This window comes from Watersipora subatra, chromosome 2 (assembly GCF_963576615.1).
Source record: "Watersipora subatra chromosome 2, tzWatSuba1.1, whole genome shotgun sequence".
In the NCBI taxonomy this organism is placed as follows: domain Eukaryota; kingdom Metazoa; phylum Bryozoa; class Gymnolaemata; order Cheilostomatida; family Watersiporidae; genus Watersipora; species Watersipora subatra.
In genome coordinates, this window is record NC_088709.1 from 34,035,178 (window position 1) to 34,049,012 (window position 13,835).

Here is a 13,835-nt window from a genome sequence, read left to right on the forward strand (position 1 = left end):
TGGTAGTGATGTAGAACAAGAATGACCAAGAGCTAGAGCCATGGTCTGTTGATGTCTCCCTAGCTATTTACCTAACAACTGTTATGTTTGTCCTGGTATTAGGCATCCATAACCCTTTGCTAGGGCACCTGAAAGAACATTTGTATGTCTAATGATCATTCACAGTTCGATGGCTCTCAGAGCATTGACCATAAACAACCTTGCTCTCCGGTCTTTCAAGATGGCTGAAGGATCCTTCAAAATAAACATTCATATTTATAACTGACTAACCACGGAAAAACTTTCACATAATTCTTTCTACACACATTTGGTTATAATTTGGCTAAAGATGCTTGCAAGGGCAAGTTGATTTCACTTGTTTACCGGGGTGCCCCACGAGCCCTCCGGATGTAGGCGTGAATCATTACCTCATATCCAGTTGTGCTAAAGTACCTCATCTGTTTCAGCGCGCGAGTTTCAGACAAAGGCAGTCCATTGATGAAATTCATATAAGGGGTCGGCGTTAGGGCTAGTATTTCAGTCGGAGCGGTCATTTGCGAGAACAAAAAGGTGGAATGCGATTGATGGTATGCGGGTTAATTCGAATCATGCAGCAGATGTAAGGTCTGGCACCCTAGACTACAATAGTGTTTTGTTTAAACCACTTGGCTAGAGTTATAATTAGCACCGCAGGAAGGCATCCGTACCTACTAGCCTCGTATTGGCCCTTCACTCCCGCCAGAAACAGGAATAACTAGTATATGTCCACCGGGAGCATTTGTACCAGTGGCATGCTTCATTCCAAACGTATTTTCATGTACCCAACTACAGTTTGACTGCTAGGTCCGAGCGTTTGTAAACTTACAGGAAAAGAATAGATGTTTAGACACAGAGCGGAGTAGTGGTCCAGACGACGGCCAGTCTTGTCCAACAAAACAAACATCAAATCTAAACTCCTGTTTGAGAGAGCATAAGTGGTCTGAGAATTGATAACATACTTTATAGTCAAACAAAAGTGTCAAACTGGAGCAGTAATCTTGGACTTGGGTATCAGTACCAACATAGCCCTCCCCCACCCCTTTCTTGCCCCAATGGCCAGGATATCTTGATGTCATCTGGTGATGCATTATTAGGAGTCTTTTCTGCTCGTATAAAGAAGCAGAGGCATCGTATAGGCATCTGCTTTATTCATGACCTGCCTACATTAGACATAATCTACACCTGTGAGCCATAATAGCCAAGTCAAGGAGTAATATGTGGGAGTGCACTAACGCCCATGCAGGCTGAGTGTTTACACTCTAAATTCTTAGCCTTATTTGTTGTAGTGATAAATTTGGTCCACTCCCACATTTGATAAGACATTTGTTACGACAGAAAGCTTATTCTTAGCTTTCTAGATTAGCAGCGCTTTTAAACAATTAACGTTGCGACGTGTTACTACGGATATCAATATGCAGGAATGCCACATCATTGTATTTGCAAATAGATCTCATTGCCCTATTTCAATATTCTAGCACTGCGCGTCTACGCAGTTGTAGACTTGGCTTGCAGCCAGCTAGCACTTGCAGACAGCTGCCGCAACTAAATGAGGTCAGACTACAAAATCAATGAATGGTAGGAGACAGACAAGCTGTTGCTCCATAAACGATCATGCCCGTAAGGAGCCTTTAAGCCATTTCACCTCAGACTGTTATTTTTGAAAAGAGAAGAAACCGCCTCAGTGTCATAGAATGTTTATCATTCTTGTTTATTGTTTTTATCCAAGATTTCATTGTTTTCTCAAAAAGTATCAATTGAAAATAATTTATGCCATTCAGGCAATAAATTAATATTACAGTATGTACAAAAACAAATATATAATTTTTATAACTAGAAATCTGTTCTAGGATATAAAACCAAAAGGGTATTTATTGCACTGGCTCGAACCATTGAAAATAAAAAGAATACACCAGCAACCAAAATAATTCAACATTGAAATAAAGCTTCTGGTATAATCCAAGTTGGCTCTTGGTCCGTGAGTCACATGAAAATCACCATGGTTGTCAAAATTGGTCTCCATTAGACACAAATATGAAATAAATAAGTATTCACAAGATTTACAAATTGGCCTATATGCATCTATACATTGTGAATCCAATGAGAGAATCACCGAGATTTGTCTGTCCTCGAGTGTCAATATTGACACCTAGCGTAGGCTAACGTTAGTAGCTTCCTTCCGAACTTGTGCTGACTTTCGACTCCAAAGAACCGCTGCTGTTGGTGTTGGCCGTTTTGAGCGGTATGATACAAGCAATATTCTCGACACTGGAAAGACTAGATTTTTCGTTGTTTCTGAGCCACGGATGTTGGAAGATATCCTCGATGCTCAGACGGTTAGAAGGCTTGATTTGAAGGCAGCCTGATATTAATGATTGCACCTCTGCAACAGAAATAATCAAATCATGAGAGGTTGCACAACTTCTTGATTGCATTACATAAACAGCAACTGCAGTAAGAATAGAATTTATGTCATCGACACGCTATTCACAGCTATTCACATGTGACTCGTAACAACGCATACCATAGCCATAATAATCAATAGCGTTTCTACAATAGCTGTGAGCCAATAGTAACCGCCAAGAATAAATCAATAGCATTAAACCAACGAACTGGCAGACATTTTAAACCTTGCTCAGAAAATAAAAGTTATGTACGATACACACCTTTTGAGAGATGGCCCTTAAATGTCAATTCAGCCTTGCAGATCTGTTCATCCAACTCAAATGGAATGTCACCACAAACCATGTCATACAAGAGAATACCAAGGGACCATACAGCAGCGGGTCGAGCATGGTATCTATGTTGCCTTATCCACTCGGGTGGACTGTATACTCTAGTACCTGAAGGTTAAACAAGTGGTGACATTAGATAAAATAGTCTGCGGTGCATCGCTTATGGTTGGTTGCTTACAACGGCAATCAATAAATACAAGGTAAGATAAATTACTGTAACTCAGCGCAGGGTGGCCATCTATTTTAAGAACAACCTGTGTTGCACTTGTTTAGCCAATGGGCAACACATATTTGAATATTATACAGATCAATACAACCAAAACTGAACAGTCACTGGCCAATTAATTTTGCATTCTTGTCAAATCGTAACCACAACAGTGGTAGCGGCTGATTACCTCCGAAACAATAGAAGCATATGAATTGTACGAAGTGAAATTCTAAGATTGCGGACTAACGCTTGTGCCTTGGAGCAGAGATGTAACCAGCAACAAAACCTTGTTTGATATACTTCGCTAAATGAAAAACTTGAAATTTTTAGAAACACCAAGTTTTTGGTTTTAAATACTAACCATCAAAGTCTGTGTATGCAGAGTCTATCAGGAAGGCACCGCTGCCGAAGTCGATAAGTTGTAATTGTCCAGTTTTTGTATTCACCAACAGATTTTCATCTTTGATGTCACGATGAACTACTCCAGCTTTGTGCACTTCATGCACAGTTTCAAGTATTTGCCTGAAGAATGCGCGAGCAGTCTTCTCAGACAAGACCTTCTTTTCAGATATGTAGTCAAATAAATCCATGCAACCCTCTGGCTTTTGTAGCACCATGATAAAGCAGCGACTTTGTTCGTAATAGTCCATAAGTTGGTTCACTCCTTTAATGTGAGACACTCGTTGAAGTAACGCTATCTCCAGAGGAATAGGAGCTTCATTAGCCTGAAATAATGAAGTGTTTCACATTATGCTGAAATGTTTCTCAATAAGTATATTATCGTTACGATAAATGCCACAATGACAGGATTTATAGTAGTCGATTAAATACTTACTTTGGGCCTATACCAATCCGTCACTTTATTTTTATCCACAACTTTGATAGCTACTTGAAGTTGATCGGACTTCCTTACTCCCGAATAGACTGTGCCAAATCCTCCACTGCCAAGCTTTTCTCCCGTGCAGTGATATTTGTCAGCAAAGTTTGCAGACACTACAAATTCAATGCCAAATATAAAGATATTTTACAACCGTCTCAAACGATTCACTATTTCAAGTAAATTCACTACTATAAAGTGTATTCTCAACATTTTGCAGACTACGATTTTTCGAAGCTCACCTGATGTAGATTTAACTCCTTCCATGATGTGTGATATTACTATATGTATACGGTTATAAGAGTTTGGCAATAACGAACTCCGTCAGAAGCATTCAAAGTACTGAATAGCCACAGTTGAGCGCCAGCGTAATATACACAACGACCTTCTCTCAGTGCGATCCTATAATACCGCACATTCTCGATAGCACGCGCTCATTGTTTTATTCTCGTAACATTTATTAGTTTTAAAGTGTTTTGTAAGTGAATTAATAAATATTAAAAATACTTTTAATAATTAAATAATTGTTAAAAAAAATTGCTAAAAAAAATTTATATGAAATTTTAGGTGTAACGTTTGTTTTTAAATTGCTCGGCAGTGCTTTAGTTTCGCGCACTTGTACGGTAGCTGGCAAGAGTCCAACTAGCATACTTGTAAAACTCGGCCAATAGTATACGCCAGACGCTACAGGATTCATTCAAGCTCAAATTGAAAGGCCTTATCTGAATTATCAACGCAACGTTGTTTCCTCAGAGGAAAAACGCTAGTAAAGTACTGAAGGCCCACACACTGCACTATCTACAAATACTCAGTTCAATATTAATACAGAGCTCTAAATTTGAGTATTAAAAAAAAGGCTGAAATTCATAAAATGTTTAAGACCAATGCATTTTATGATTGAACAAACACTGCAACTAAGCAAACATTGATTTATCTTTGAAGCAACGAGGTGTCAAATATCAATTAAAAGAGTGGCATAGTTTACCAGCTTTCGATATCCAATTATTAATTCATTTTAAATTGATCTTAACAAAAAGTTTACATCGCCCAGCATCGACTTCCATTCATAAAAGTATAAGCTGATGCTCATACTAGCCATCTTCATCCAAGGTTTTCAGATGCTATTTAACATAACTTTTTCATCAGCAGGAGCAGGTTAAAATATATATAGTTTGTATATAGAGGGCCAAGTGAAACCATTTTCAAATGGTAACAAGCTTCAACTTCACTTTCTTCACCTGCCAACGCAGCAAAAAGATTCACTCATTGTAAGTAAATGTCAGCAAATTGATTTTATCTTTGATAAAACGCAAGCAATAAAATGCTTTTTTACTTACAGAGTAAGGGACTTACATGACATTACACATGATACCAATAGAAGTGGATATTATCCCCTCATAACAAATAGCTTACAAGAGCAAAAGACTCCAACATTACTTTTAAATGTATCATGGTCTCCAAACGTAAACACAGTACAGTACATTTATTGAAGAAAGACAAAAATAGACAGAGAAAAGTTTTTTTTTACAAAAATCACTAAAACTAATAAATTAAATTTTGCATATAAAACAGAAACATTCATTGTACATGTATGTTAGAATGGTTCCAAGGCTGACTTTTAGAGAAGTGTGTTTTATAAGTTGGTGTTATTATTTTGCAATCTTATCTCAAACGAGGACTGTGTATTATTTTATTATTAGCATCAATTTATTTGCTTTTTCTCTATTTGACTGCTTAGCTTTTTAGTGAAAACTCAGACACAAATTGATGAGATGCATAAAAATTCTAAGACTGGAGCATAATTATTTTAGTTAGAACCAAATTTGCAAAACTCATTTCATGCAGTTGAAACAAGAACATGATTTATTTTCTTGTATATAAACAGTTTTTGTACCAAAGCAATAATAAGCTGTATCTTAATTCAAGTAGAGAAATGAGTTTATTCAAAGTGTCTATGTCTATATCGACTCCATTCAAGGACAGTCAAGTATTTGACAGTATCACTGGTTAGCTTTGTTACTCATCAATGAACAAATTGCCTAAATGCTAGCCGAAGATTTAAGCTAATCTTCTCAGCTAATTGTGATAGCTCAGAAATCCTATGCAGCGGGCATTACATGAAGGAGCTATGCGCCCTTTAGACGTTTGAGTGCACTCGCGGCTCTTTTGTGTACATTGCGTAGCGTCACAACACTGCATTCTTTTATGTTTTGGCGGGCTAATGACCCACGCTACGAGTGAATTGTATTAGGTGTGTAAGAGATGTAGTATTAGTCGTATACCGCCAGTTCGCGCGTGGGTCAAGGCAAATATGCTAGCGTAACTGTTGGATAATTCAAATCAAAAAGCTATTACGCTATTCAAGTTGATATTTGCCTTGAAAATAACAAATAATTGGCATTTGATTATCAAACACTATGATTGTTGTGGCGCTTTGGCTAATTAGTGAGTGCACAAGTAATGCTATATCACCGGCAGCCTGACATAACGTAATACGAAGCCTATTCAATTTCTACCCTTCGCACAATGACAACCCTCTCAGGTTCTTCTGCATCACAATCAGAGAGGAATGCTGAAACCATGCAAGTGCAAGTTCACTGCAGGGTGTTAGAAAGAGTACTATGTGCTCACGGTGATGACAATCACAGGCATAATTGAGATATTCAAATTGACTACTTTTGAGGATGCTGTAGTTCAGCTGCTGGATATGCTGACCATGTGAAGAGGGCAGCCGCACTAGAAGTGCTTTACACAATTAAGTTGATCAGAACATTAGGGTTTTGACTGTTTAAATTCATAAAGGATAATTTATACATAAATTTGTGAAAAGTATATTTATGAACGCCTTTCTTTGTGCAAAGGTAATCTGCATATCCTGATGGCTAATGTTACAGCCACTAAAACAACACGAAGACAGAGAAAATGAGTGTTGATCAGTTGTAAAACGGCATTGTTTAGGCTGTTTTTGATGTTTGCTTCCATTATGTATGTTATACATATATTTTTAAACGATTTTCATATTTAATTGTATACAATTATTTTTAAAAAATGTATTTTTTTGTTTTACAAAGTTTTCTTTGGTACTTCATTTTAGTTCTTTTTATATTATTATTAGAAAGTTTTACTGCGTAGCAATGTGGTTTTTTCTGCTCACCAAAACAAGTGCTGATGTCAAACACTTGTGCAATCGACAAAAAATTTTTGTGAAACTCCAAATGATATGGTAAAAAAAATTACAATATTATCTTTATCAAAAAACTTCAGCATTGTAAAATATAATTTGATTGCTAACTGATTTATAGAATATTTCAAACTTTAAGAGTTGTCTCTTCTTTACAAAACAAGAAGTCAAAACTCCTAAAGGGGAAGACAATATAAAAATGCAAAACCCAATTAAAATAGAAATATAGTTATATCCTTTACAGCCCTCTTATTTTAACAAATCTGTAAAAATAACATACTCCATATGGCAATGCCTGCTGCTGAATTACTTTCCAAGATTGATTCGAGGAGCATACTATTGATTCTTCATGTCTAAGGACAGCATTAAATGACATGGTCAAATCTATTGGGTAAATTACAGGTCAAAGGTAATTATTTAATCAAAGTTATTACTAATAAATGTTGAAACTGTGTAGCATTTTCTTCAAAAGAATTATGTGAAATAGGTTAAGATTAACACAACTAAAACATCCACAGAAAGTAAATGTTCAGGTACACAACTAGACTTGAGTACATTGTTTGTATGGTGTACTCAACAGTTTGTACGATGTAATTCTTTATAATGTATTGCAAATAAATGAGCTTTCTTCAGGTAAATAAATGTAAAAATAAACTTTCTGTTAAATACTTTTAAAAATCTTGTAAAAGTTCTTTTTTTAAATTGTGAAATGCTCAGATTCGAAATGCATGTACCATATTCACAATCTTGGTGAAGTGAAATCATGGATTGTACTCCTTATAAGTTATGGTGAAAATGAATTGCAAACAAATAAGTGATAAAATTTTAACTAAAAGTCTGAAGTTTACTAAAATACATGCTAAAACTTTCTTAAGTATGTGTTTGGTGAGCTAAATTAAATGTTTATGTTATACATCTGTCTCGAATGTAAAACTCTCCACGGTATTCTCTGCGCGTAGAACATTGTAATGATACATTTTCTTAAAGATATAATCACAAAATGCACTAAAGCTATTGTAGGTAACTATAGTTACTAAGGTTGAAATATTGTTTTGTTACTATTTTTAATGATGTTGATTTTGATAATTGTTACCAGGTGTTTACATTAAATAATTACTATGGGCTTTTATAGCCCTCTATACAATATTTTCGTCTTATGATGCCAACTGAAACGAACTAAAATCATATAATTGTATACCAAGTAATTTTTCATTGTAATCATAGCAAAACAGACTATATTTAGTCATTACTTGCTAATGATTTCACATTTACATTTGAACACCTTTACGATTTTATGAAATTTAAAAAGTTACAGCTATTTTAAAATGTTTGAAAACCTTTACAGTTGTTTTATTTTTTCTCTTAATTCATTTGAACTTCACAAAAAGCACTTTTTTCGTGGTATGAAGTTTAAAAGTTAGAATGGTAAATGTTGTATATGTTAGATAAAAATAACCTTTTTGTCCAAAGACTTTTTATTACACAGGCATTCAGTAGTACAAACTAAAATTTAGCTTCCAGTACGTGTTTAATAAGCTAAATTCCTTTGAAGACAAATTCACTGTTTATGTTAGACCTATACGTCTGTCTCGATGGTAAGAACTCCCCATGATATGTACTGCGCATGTACATCATAATGTTACATTTTTTTGCAGATCATAATCACTAAATACACTAAAGTTGCTGTAGGTAACTATAATTACTTAGGTTAACATACTATTTTGTTACTAATTTTTAATGCATACAGTACATATATAAAATTTTGATGTTTTTACTAAGGGGTGCTTGCATTAGATAAATACTAAAGGTCTTTATACTCCTTTGTATGACATTTTCGCCGCAGATACCAGCGCTAAAACAAATTAAAATAGTATGGCGAGGGTCCACTGTATTTTAATGTTTGTCTAGTGTAAAATCGAAACGAATTATCTCTCGCAAACGAATTATTTACAATGTACAAGCATCTACTTTATGGTAAACAGCTGTAGTTACCTGTATAAATACATGTTGTTGATACACATATTGGGCTTAATTTTGTAACAAAATACTCATCTGTGGCCTGATGAATGTAGACCTACACAACTAGTAAAGCCAGAACTCGTGAATTTTTTTTGCTGAACCCTGTGTAGAACTTAGGCTATGTCTTCAAACAATGCAGCTAGTCTGTTATATTAGTAGTAACTTACTTACCGACAGGTTTCTCTCAACTTGTATTAAAACTCTCCATAGAAACTCTACTAGCCAACATTTGGTGAGATAAGACAACTCTACCAGCCAACATTTGGTGAAATAAGGCATGTTCTGGCTAACAAGCTTCAGAGGCTCGTGCTGTAACTGTTAAGTAGCTCAGGAAGACATTGTCTATTGAGGGGCCCAAGGTCACATTAAGGTCACATTAAGGTCACATTAAGGTCACATTAAGGTCACATTAAGGTCACATGCTTTACTCTTTTTGTAATGACAAAAGTTTTTGATAATGATCAAAATGTATTATTCTTGCAAGTCAAACAGCAAAGTATAAATAATGATAGCTGTCAAGTATATAAGGAAGCTTTGAAGTGTATTAAAATTATTGCTTTGGAATTATTGCCTGTTCATTAGAGTCATAATCATAGAATAAAGAAATTAATCATTTTCTTGTTTCAACTGAGTAAAATGAGTTTTACAAATTGTGTTTTAACTAGAGTAATTTTGTTCCTCTCTTAATATTTTTATACATCTCAAGACTTTATGTACAGTAGGTACATAAATAATTTATGCTCCTACAACGTAAATAATCTGTTCTAGGAGGGTTTACATTAGAGGAGATATACCTTATAGAAGTGTCTACTGTATTAGTTTTCATTGAAAGATTAAACAGACAAATGGAAAAAAGCAAATAATAATATAATACGCAGTTCTTGTTTGAGATTGGATTGCAATTGAGTTACATTCAACTTGCTGACATCAACAAAACCTAATGCTGGCTGACTGATAACTGATACCAAGGTTATAAAACACAACATGAAGGTGATATGAAACCAGGCCTCTCCTCACAGCTCATGACTTTTGTAGTTTCTAGTTAGTAGGTTTTTATTTTTTGTCCAGTCAGTCAAAATAGGTCTGAGTCAGCAGCGCTTTGAGCTCTTATCGGTGGCTCTGCTGACTGTTCTGCAGTTACTGTTAGGCTGAAAGACGGACAAAGGTCAATGCTGACGTCACTGCAAGATATTTGACCTTAAACACCCTCGGCTTTGATGAGTGCACTCAAGTTTATTGTCAGTTCGTTGAGTGCAGCTAAAATCGAAAAAAATATTTAAATCATTGTCAGAGATTATTAGTATCAACTGCTAATAAAGAGTTTAGATGACAAGTATGCATCTGTTCCCAAATGACACACACCAAGCTCACCTAAATTCTAAACAAGAAGTTGCTTTCTCCTGCTTGACTGTAGTCAATTTTGCTATACGGCTATCCTCTTCTAAGGGTTTCTTAACCTTCCAGATAACAAATCAAGCAATGTTTTATCGTTCAAGTTATGAACGTATCACAAGACCTGAGTCTTAAGTACATATAAAAATCTTTTGTATTAGATGTTGTCAATCTAGCCTTAGTTCTCTACTGTGGCTGCGCTAACAACTGCTCTAGGTAACATGAATAAAAAGTTGTGATAGTTCTCTGACATGCTGAATAACTCTAGTTTGACAATACTGCAAACGAGTAGCTCGGGTGTCAAGGTAGGCTCATATCATAAATATGATGCATTTAAAGCTTTCATCAAAAATAGAGTACAAGTAAAATACTATCTCTATTTTATTCAAAAGTTCTGTCACTCCATGTTCAGAGAAAACAATCTGTTACCACTGCTACCTGTTACCACTGTTACCAATCTGCATTCAAATATTATTAGTTTCGCTGCAATATTTTTCCTAGGAATTGTTCCCTCATGGTTCAAATAATAAATGCTACACATATTGGTAATCAATTATGTTGTGGTCTGGGAGTGCCCACTAATTTAATCCTTTAAAAATGGTAGCTTGTAGATTTTCTATGCTCAAAGCTCAAGTGTGAGTCCAAAGTGATTGAGATAGGAATGTACTCTTTACCATAATTATTAAGTTTTTATAGAGCGAAACTCCCCTATATGGCGCTGCCATTTTGCACACCCCGTTATGGCGCTGCAATGTCATCATGGTAACAGCCGTGCTGATCTCTGTCGTGGTTCAGGGCCACTGTTTGGTAGTAAAATGCTCGTGTGATGTGGCATCTTTATGTCATAAAACGGCTTTAGCGACCAATGGGGCCGCACTTGCTTCACATGCATCGCACAACCATCGCTCTATTATTGTACCCTAAAGAAACCTGATCTGCTTGTCAACCTAGTGCAGCATCTCGGCACGGGTGCACCCAGGTGTCGCCACACCATTGTTGTATTCATAATCCATCCCTGTTACATACTGACAGCTAACTGCATAATAACAGCATAAATCTGCATTGTAATGTTCGGATAACATATCTGGAGTTGTCTGTCTTTCTTAATGTGTAGGGTTTGTTGGAATGTTTATATTTTATAAAGTGGGTGCTCTAAAGGTCTTATAAGGCTATGTTTAGATAAAGCAGTTTGACAAAATAGTTTACTAACATTGTGTTGTTAACATTGTGTTGTTAACATTGCGTTGTTAACATTGTGTTGTTAACATTGTGTTGTTAACATTGTGTTCTTAACATTGTGTACTTAACATTGTGTTATTAACATTTGTGCTCTTAACATTGTGTTGTTAAGGAGATTCTTTTAAATAGAATCAATAAATTTCAGGCCATTTGAAAGGTAAGTTTTTTGTTTGACTGGATAAAATGCACATTTGACCATGGCTAAAAAACAACTACGTTATCTATCAGTCGAATCAAGCATATGTGTTCAGCCCAATACTAGTTTTACACATTTGGATGAGTTGAATTCAAGTTCAGCTTTAATTCTTGACTCGGACTGTGAAAGGTTTTGGTACATAATTTGAACAGTTGACGAACTAGCCTATTGGCCTTCGGTACATTTTATACTAAAAATATAAACACAACATGTAGGACAAAAACACAGTATGAGCTCCTTTCAAATATATATTTTAATGATTGAAATTTGCAAGTCTCCCAAATCTATTAATCACATCAAACAAAAAACATGAAAAGACAATTCCTTTAAAAGACTTGAAGTAGGAATTTGCCTTTTCAGTGAGCAATAAGTTCACGATATTTTTTATTGAAGAAGCTTGTTCCATGCTTGATGATGAACAATACACAACCATAATACATGTACTATGCTAGTTATGTTGTATCTATCGAGCTACTCAGCAACAAGTGCTGTCCGGTGAATAAGTCTTTTTGAGCGCGCTTTGTCCATTAAGGTCCTCCGGGTTCTACTCAGCTAGAATCAGTAATTTTTGATAGTTTACATTTTTTCCTAACATACTTATCACGGAGTGTCAAAGAAGAAGCGACCCAGCGTAAACCTTGTTAACATGGGCGGCGTTCGAGGTGGTATTAGAGACTCCTACATTTGCCATTTATTCTATGGAGCTGCATGCGAATATTCAAGTGATTTCTGGTTTTCTAGACTAGAGTCACTCTCTCAACAGAAAGGAAATGGTATCCAGTAGGCAAGAACAGGTTGAAACATGCTAGCATTTCAATCTTGTTAGAGAGACTGGCCGATAGATAGTTTGGTTTATCCTCGCCCTCTGGATGCTGCCACGGTATATCGCTACAACCATGCAGCGTTTCCACAGATGTTGCTTTTGGTTCTGTAAATGTTCAGTTTACCCTCTCCATTTGTATAGGGGTTGCTGGTTTAATCGCCATTGCTTGACAAAGTATGCTATGCTTACTATGGATTACTTGTCTATGAGATAAGATAGGTCTAAGTAATTAGAGCTATTGTTGTCTTACTTCTTGTCACCGATGTTTCAGACACACTTATCTTTATGACGCTTTGTGTGAACTTAATATATATACAGTATATGTATGGTTAAGCTTTTTATAGGCTAAGGAAGCAAACTATAGGCCATGTATAACACTGTTACTATTTTTTAAATTTATGCCGTTTAGGCTTCACCCTCATTCTGTATGGTGCATCTTGGGTGCTTGAAATATTTGTCACATGCGTTTTTAGTAAATTGTCGACCTTCAGCAAGTGCTTCAGTACTAGCGGTTTGCTAACGAATTGATAGCTACTGACTCTATGTAATTGGCTGATTTCGGCACAGACTTCTGTTCAGACAAGTAAAAGAAAACCTAGCTTAAAAATAATATTCGTAAACCTGGTTGTTTAAACAGCATCTACATTTAGTCTGGTCTACTGGGTAAAAATTGTTCGTGGTTAATCTTAATTTGGTTGTCTTTAAAAATGTTCCTTAAGAGAGATTTTTATGCTTACTAGTGTATTAATCAAGGGTTAGCAATTAGTGAGATCCAATGGATAGAACAAACATGTAGTGCAAGCAACAATACATTTGTAAGAATAATAACACAACTGTTACTAAAAGGCAGTAGTTATAGTTTTTGATGCCTCATTCTTACACAACTTGCGCAAACTAAACTTTTAGTGCATATACTTTTGTAATAGTTACTTTTATTATTTTTTAAGCTCAACTATAAAGTACACATCTTTGCTAATCAATAATGTATTATTTGCACATGATAATAGTTCTAAACTCAGTAATGCTCTAGAGATGCACTCTTTAAATAAATCAACATATATTTTTACACCACGGCAATACTATCTTTCTTTGATGGCCGAACTCTGTTTTTTCTTCGACTTCAAAATTCCAAAAAACGTCGCATTCGACA

The 13,835-nt window shown here is 35.5% G+C and overlaps 1 protein-coding gene across 2 annotated transcripts; it reads right to left on the minus strand.

The window, feature by feature from the left end:
• Nucleotides 1-1,707: 1,707 nt before the first annotated feature.
• LOC137386892 (serine/threonine-protein kinase pim-3-like) lies at nt 1,708-4,175 on the minus strand. Of its 2 annotated transcripts, none has more exons than XM_068073087.1 (5): nt 4,078-4,175; nt 3,794-3,951; nt 3,320-3,683; nt 2,682-2,858; nt 1,708-2,398 (listed from the first exon to the last, which is right to left on the minus strand). In XM_068073087.1, the coding sequence occupies exons 1-5, from the start codon at nt 4,100-4,102 to the stop codon at nt 2,181-2,183; spliced, it is 942 nt and encodes a 313-aa protein (XP_067929188.1). In that variant the 5' UTR covers nt 4,103-4,175; the 3' UTR covers nt 1,708-2,180. The 2 variants fall into 2 exon arrangements, with proteins under 2 accessions (XP_067929188.1, XP_067929189.1); XM_068073088.1 differs by having other exon boundaries at nt 3,320-3,673; nt 3,790-3,951.
• Nucleotides 4,176-13,835: the final 9,660 nt, after the last annotated feature.